General features: G+C 44.9%; 1 protein-coding gene across 4 annotated transcripts in view; it reads right to left on the bottom strand.

Annotated features, from left to right (window-relative positions):
* The window catches only part of RAPGEF1 (Rap guanine nucleotide exchange factor 1), a 120,331-nt gene extending 112,850 nt beyond the window's left edge, over nucleotides 1-7,481 (bottom strand). For 2 of the 4 annotated variants that reach the window (XM_037879703.2, XM_037879702.2), the window contains exon 1: nucleotides 7,272-7,481. In XM_037879703.2, coding sequence (XP_037735631.1) covers nucleotides 7,272-7,296 — 25 coding nt within the window. In that variant the 5' untranslated portion in view covers nucleotides 7,297-7,481. The remainder of the gene's footprint in view (nucleotides 1-7,271) is intronic. The other 2 variants (XM_037879705.2, XM_037879704.2) reach the window with 1 other exon arrangement.
* Nucleotides 7,482-7,724: the final 243 nt, after the last annotated feature.

Consider the following 7,724-nt stretch of genomic DNA (forward strand, 5'->3'; position numbering starts at 1 on the left):
ATGACAGTCAAATACTGTCACTATGTCTCACACACTGCCATTGTTGCGATGGCTTAATCATGGTATTGTTTACTGATGTAACTAGAGCAACTTGAGCTGAACAGACCAACCAGATTTGAGCCTGAAAACTCACTGCTGACACAAGAACAGCTGGCCTGATTTAACCAAACCAGGAGCTAAGAAAGAGTCCGCAGAAAAATCTAATCACAGACAAAAGGGAGAAGGGTGTCCTAAAGCACTTGGGAACCCCCTTTCATGGTATTACATTATTGCCCAGAGGTCCCAAACAGAACTGCAGCCTATTGTGCTAGCCACCATGCAGACAGAAGGTAGGAGACAACAGTCCCTGTCTTGAAAAGCTTAGGACTGGTCTATGCACAGTTTTTACTCCCAGTATAACTATTTCTCTCAGGGGTGCGATTTTGTACAGAAAGAGTTATATCAATACAGCACCAGCATAGTGGGGTTCTGGTCCATGACTTGGGCTCTTGGGGCTACAGTAATACAAGTAATAACAACAACATCATCATCATCATGGATGCAGTTATACCGGTATAAAGCTGCTTTATCCCACTATAGCTTATTCCCCTTCCTGCCTAGGAATAAGCTATACCAATAGAAGTACCTTTACATTGGTATAACTGCATCCACACTTGGGGGTTTGTACCGGTCCAACTATATCAGTACACTTAAAGCAGTGCAACTTGTGTGTGTAAACAAGGCCTTAGAATCTGAATTTCACAGGACAGGTATAAAACAATCAAAAGCTGCCAATGTTCAAAAGGTAAAGGAAATATTAAAGCACTGAATTACGAACTAAACTACTTTCAGTAGGAAAACCATTTGCTGCCGATGTTTGAGAAGCTGAGAAATCCCTTTGCTTGCATGTCTGTGGAGGTTTTTTGTAGTTAATGCAAAGCCAGCATGGAAGTACACTGGCTATTTAAATGAAAAGATTCATTTCAGTACCAGGCAACAGTGCATATAAGAGGTCAATGGGATTTAACTTCTTTGCAAATTGGCACTGGCTCTACTACTGCCGAAACTCATGAGCATTAGCTTCTGAAAAAAACCCTATGGGTAATTGGCTAGGGGAAAATGGAACAAATTAAGGCCTCTGCATTTATCCTAACTATGTAAGATAGTCAACGGGGGAAAAATGAAGGCTATTAAGTCACCTTGCCTGTGGCTATCACATGTAATTTATTAGCTTCTCGCGTACATGGAAACTGCATGGTTTCTGGTGTTTTATCTGGCACAGAACAACAGTGATGTGTTCCATCATTTCACCTTCATTGCTGTACAAGGATGTTTTAATTAGTTCCGTCTGCCACCTTTCAACAGCAGTAGAGGGGAACATCAATGAATCCGCTGGAACATGAATAGGCAATGAGAGCTTTGGATTCAGTCTGATTAGCCACTGGATGCCATTCCTACTGCCAGATAATAAAATACAAACATTTCTCTGGCTGTGAATAAAGAGCTTCTTTAAAACAAAATTCAGAAATGGATCAGGTTTTACACTCACCTCTGCTTTACAATACCACCATTAGCACAGCTGCAGTTAAGATGCTGTGAGATTCTCTATAAGCCCTCATTTTTTAGCAGGTTATAAGTCAACTGTAAAAATTCATTTTGCCACTTCTGTATACAGATTCTCAGCTCAGAAGCAAATGTTACACATTAAAGAGATAATACACAGGGCAAGTTATCGTTTCCTCTCAGTTTTTAGGGTCTTTCCTAACTTCCATATACAAAGATGATCCAATACCATTGGAAATAGCATGAGGTGCACCTACTAATGCAATAGACATAGTAGTCACTAGTGTACTGATGGAAGTACCAACTGCAACTCAAAGCTTTTAAATGAAAAACTGAAGCCCCAAGGAAACCTATAGCATAGCCACAGCTTGAATCCCCAGCACCGGAGCAAATGTCTTCTTTCACTCATGCAACAGATTGTAACAACTCAAGCTGGTGCTGATAAATGACAAGTCTATTATAAATGGGGAATATTTTTGCAAACGAGGCTGTGGGCCTAGATGAGACAGATTTGTGCCGTGTTCTTGATCAAAAGTAAGCTTTCCATATTCTCTCTATTTGCCAGGAGGAGGAGAACAAGAGCCAGTGAGACCTACCGCAGGCACCTGTGGGATTACACCAAAAGATATATTTTTGGATTCACTGAAATTCAGTCTCACTTTGTTAGAGAACACAAAATGATTGCCCACACCCAGAAAATAAATTTAGCAATTGTTTCCAGTTTCAATTTTTTAGTTGACTAAGTCACAATCCAGCTGCCTCGCATTCCACTGGACTTCAGCTGTCTTTTTCCCCTGCCCACTCCTTTCTTATAACCATTATGAGCATCTCAATCATGCTCCAGTGAGCCCGCAGGCTACATTTTTTAACAGTGTAGTTTTGAAGCCATGCTGTTTTCAACACCCATCAAGCTTACACCCAACATCTTTAAAAAATGTGAAACACTCTTTGTACCAAGCTCTCTGGGAAGTGTCAAGTCATGATCTTTGCCTTGTATCTCTACAGCCTGACTCTACACACAACTAGGCAAGACTTTTTAATAGAAACTTAATTTTCAGTAAAATGTCTGTATGACGACAACATGGGAATGGAATTCAATGAAGATTGCAGGAGATGCTGAAAGTGTGAGTACTGAAAGATACCAACTGATCAGCCTTCCTGACAATGAACTGAGTCCATACAAGGATGCAGGCAGTGGAGAGCGTTTAATCTCCAGTTTCCAGGTCAAGACATTTCATCAGAAGATTATTACTTTGTTTGAAAGCCACTAATCTGGAAAAGGGACATTATGTCGGTCAAATGCAGAACTTCTAATTAACTTGAAGGTCTTCCTTCATATCTGAGAACTTGGTACAGTGGTGGAAACAGAGAGAGACATCTGCCCAATAAATCACCTAAATACAATTCAGTACAATGCGGAAGGGACGGTGGAAGACTATATTGATATGAAAATGAGGAGTCAACATGGGATAATTTCCAGATTCATTGAATGATGAAGATATGACTAAAGGTAGAAGAGTCCTTGATAGTTTTGACTTTACTTTTCGAATTATCTAACAGGCAAAAACTAACGTGCTGAGAAATTTCATAATACTCCACCATTCAAATATGCACAATTCAACACGTCATAAGTCAATGTGAAAGACTCTGGCTGAACAATAAAGTTCCCATCAGGATGTATAAATTCTTGCCAGTTGCATTGTGTTATGTCTTTTTATTTAACTATTTCCCATAAGAAAAGTTATCTTGGTATTTCCTGTAGAAGTTTATGCTGACAGTTTAAAAAGCAGGAGATTTTACAGCTTTACTGAACTAATTAAATATATAAGAAAGAGCTGAAGACAATGTTTGATGCCTTGGTCTTCTGTGAAAAAAATACCTGCAGTCGGCCACTGAGCTGAGCTAAAGTTTTCATGCCCACCAGACAACACAATGGCCACAAAGCAACTTGTATCTATACCCCAACAATCCGCTTCTGAAAAGACAGATGTATAGAGGGTGTTAAAGAGCTTCCTAAACAATGTTAAGGTTAAGAATTTAAGTATGCATGGAAGACAACAGTAACCTGGCATAAAGTTTCATTCAAACTATTGAAATCCATGTTTTCTAATAGAGAGACCATCAAATGGACCCTGTTCACACGGGAATTTTTGATATCTAGGCCAAGGTTTGATTGCGTTTTATTGCTTTCTCTTTTCCCATAGATTTGAAGGATGCAGGATAATTCAGCTCCCTGGAGTCTGTGATCCACCAGATAAGTAAGTTCACAAATTCATCCCTGGTAATGAACAAATGAAGCACAGTCTGCAGCTTTTTCGTCTCTTTCACAGCAACCCCATTCTGGATTTTAGATCAAGACTGCAACATTGTCACTTCACCCCATTGATCTAATCACAGGGTCTGGAATGGTGGTGTTACATCGGGGATACTTGCAACAGACTTCATACAAATAAAAACTAAGGCAACCCTGAGAATTACTGTAACTATTCACTGAAAGTCAAGGTTAAAAGCTGCAAACACACAACCGGAGAAAGGAAGAGAAGATAATTTAATATGTATTTCCAATCTGAAATGGAGAACATAGAGGATTGCTTTAAGGAAGTATTGGAGAGTTACCTGATTTGAGCCTAAGGGATGTGGGAAATCTAATGCCAGTAAATTGAATGTATCATCATATGCCGCATTGCCACATGGAACCCCATGATCCTATTTCATTCACTAGTGGTACTGACAGACTCCAAACAGAGCCTTGTCCACTCTTCCTTGGCCAACCGGATGGCAGCTATTATCTATTATTGTTTCTTACTAAATTTTATTAAATGCTATAGCTTAATGGTTTCTGGTATAGATAACATCCTCTTATATCAGAGAGAAGCAGGACCCCGCATACTGCCAAAGGTAAGATATGCTCTCTTTTTTTCCCAGCCAGACTGGATATATGTTCTCTCCCTCCCACTCATAATGGATAGTTAGAAAGTCATTCAAAGCCTAAGCCAGCTTTGAAGATACACAGTATCATTCCTTACCAGGCAACTTCATATTTAATTTGCAACATAAATGGATCTACCGTATATTGGCATTCTCATAAGAATGTCTACAGTGAAAGATGTATACAAAGTGCAGGCTATAGCCCCCATGGCACCTGCTATATGGTTCTGTATTTCAGTGTATCTTTAATCTGCTATTGTACACTTTGCATTAGGGCAGGGATAAAATTTCTCTCCAATGTCACAGACTATGTTTATTAGGTGACAGTACTGATTAAACTTATGCTGATTATAACACATACCCTCCCCACCCTCAGTACCATGAGGTAAATATTACTGAAGTGGCTGGCCCCTAAGTCTCCTGGTTTGACTTAGAAGTGGAGTTTCTATCAAAGAGTCTTTCCTTTGAGAAATGGAACTACAAACAGTTAAAGGACAATTTCACAGAGTTATGGTTTCCCTTACCGAGCAAACTGCCACAACAATATGCGTCTGATACAGACAACCTCCTGAATGTTTCTGTACAAAGTCTTCACCCACTACATTCTCACAATTGTACACGCTACAGTACTTGCACAGGGCCAGGTCCTGAAAGATGCTCCACGCTCATCAGTGGATACTCAGCACATTGCAAAGTCAGGCTCATAGCTTGCCTGGCATCTGCGTTTTACACAATATGGTTGGCCTCTGGCATAAGCAGGTGCCAATTCCTTTGGAGCTGACCCCATATCTATGCATGCTAACATTTTCAAATCTTACCTAGTTTATCTGGGATGAACAACAATGATATACTAATAAGCATTTTTAAAGTATATGCAGGATTCCAGAGTGTAGCTTTTTGCTATAATGCTATGGGAGAAATCCTAGGGAAATCATGCATGGATTAATATATGATATTTCTGCAATCACATTTGACCTATGATGCAATGCACACTAGTTAGACAGTAACTTAGGGTTGGGGACATGCCTCAGCACTATGTATTTAAAAAGATGGCTAGCAGGCAATTATATTCACTTATTCCCTGGGGCCGCTCCAGAACCATATCACAGGAAAATGCATTCCGATGCAAGACAGCTCAGAAGCCAGAACAAAATGAATCTGAATGATCAAAAACCAAAATCACTGCCACCAACTTTAGCTCCTTTGCTAAAAAGATACTGCCTAGCCAAAGGCTACTGAACGTGAACACTATACTCCTCACACACACACTCCCCTACTGTACCTTCCCTACAGGAAACTGTCTAGCTATTCCTTAAAAAGAAAAACACAACTCTGATTTTTCTTGCTAATTAAATGCAGCATAATTAAACTAAATACATTCACTGTTTAATTTGCAATACACTAATTGAATCTTTAAATATACCACTCACACTACATAAAAAAGCAGGGGGCATTCAGCCATCTCAAGTGTTAACTGAGAACCTGACATGATTTCCAGGAGTACAGAGACAATATGATTCATGTGTAAGTATTTTTCATTTATGTATCCACATTTAGAACAGGAAGAGCATCTTCCTAACTGCTCATTGTACTGCAGTCACCCCAGCCTGACTCCAGAGCTTTGCAAAGAGGATAGGAAAAAGTGAGCAAGTTCTCCCTGAAATATGCCTACAGACTCATCTTTTCTCATCTGATTACCAACAACAGAAAAGTTTAGTAACTTACAATTAATTGTGTGTAGGCCACAAACTTCACAGTGCCACAGGTTTACAGACTGTTAAATTCAAATGACTGTAAAAGTGCCAGGGTGTGCAAAACAACAGAGAGACACAGAGAAATAGATTAGAAGATATTTATGAAATAGTCCTGACGTTCTCACCAGAGAGTAAGTGACTGAGTAATTCCATGATAACCAAAAACTCCTATGCTTAAACTCTGTACCCTTCACTTTTTTTTAAAAAAATCATCATCTTAATACAATTTTTAAATCTGTTCTTATTAGGTTCAGTAACCTTTTCTGGGACAGCCCTATACCAGCAGTACAGAAAAGAGATCTAGAGACCAAGGTAAATATCTTGCCAGGAGGGTGCTTTCAAAGGCACAAGCCACGCGGGGTTACTCTACGATGGGAGTGACCCACAACAAAAGGTAACAGAAGCAAGAGGCAGACCAGGGCCGTTAACCCCGGAGACCGCCGAGGGAGGGACGCACCGTTGGGACAACAGCCCATTCGGCGGCGGGGCAGGCAGGGCTGAGCACGCCGAGATCTGACCCCTGACAGGAGACTTCCCACCGCCAGCTCGTCCCCCTGCCGGCCTGCGCGGCAAATACACAGCGCGCAGAAACACGAGCCCTAACCCGAGCGGACCACACCGCCCTGCAGCCCCCGGCCCCTCGGACGCGGGGTCCCCAGCCCTGGCAGCTCCCCTCCCTGGCTCGCTGTCCCTTCGCCTCAGTCGCGGCCAGCGGCTCCCCAAGGCTCGACCCCCGCCCCACCTCTCCTGCCCCCCGCGGGCTCCACCTCCCCCGCTGCCCCCCAGGGCCCGTCTCCCCTCACGGCGGGGGCGGAGGGGGAATCCCCCAGCCTGGGACACCCGGCCCGGGCTCCATCCCTGCCCGTAAGGCCCCGGGCCGCCTCAGGCGGGCTCCGAGCCCCCGAGCCCGGCCGGCGACGGGGAGCAGCAGCGTGCGGGCCCGGTGGAAGCAGCCCGGCTGCCTCGGGGCAGGGGGAGCAGCGCCCGGCCTCCCCCGCCGCGGCCCCGGCCTTGCCTGCGCGCCCGCCCGCCCGCTCGCTCACTCACCTGCTTTCTCGATCTTGCCGGACATGTCGGGGCCGGGGCCGGGGCCGGGCTCCGCGCGCCGACCCCAGGGCTCAGGCCCAGCCCAGCAGGAGCGAGCGGCCGGGGCGCCCTGCTCCGACCCGCCGCCGCCGCCGCCTGCTGCTGCCGGCCGGGCTGGATCCGGCAGAGACACTGCGACGGCCTGTAGGCTCCGCGGCGGCGGCGCAGCCACCCCCCGCCCGGCTGGGTAAGGGAAGGGAAGCGACGGCCAGGCAGCCCGCTCGCACAGCGCGCCCTGCCGCCCGCCCGGGGCACGGCAGCGCCGGGGAGAGGCCCCCGTACCCAGGCGCCACTAACCTGGGGAGAGCCCCTGGCACGGGGGGAGGGGGAACTAACCCGGGGAGAGGCCCCCGTACCCAGGCGCCACTAACCTGGGGAGAGCCTCTGACGCCGGGGGGGGGGGGGGGAATAACC

This window comes from Chelonia mydas, chromosome 16 (assembly GCF_015237465.2).
Source record: "Chelonia mydas isolate rCheMyd1 chromosome 16, rCheMyd1.pri.v2, whole genome shotgun sequence".
Lineage (NCBI taxonomy): Eukaryota > Metazoa > Chordata > Testudines > Cheloniidae > Chelonia > Chelonia mydas.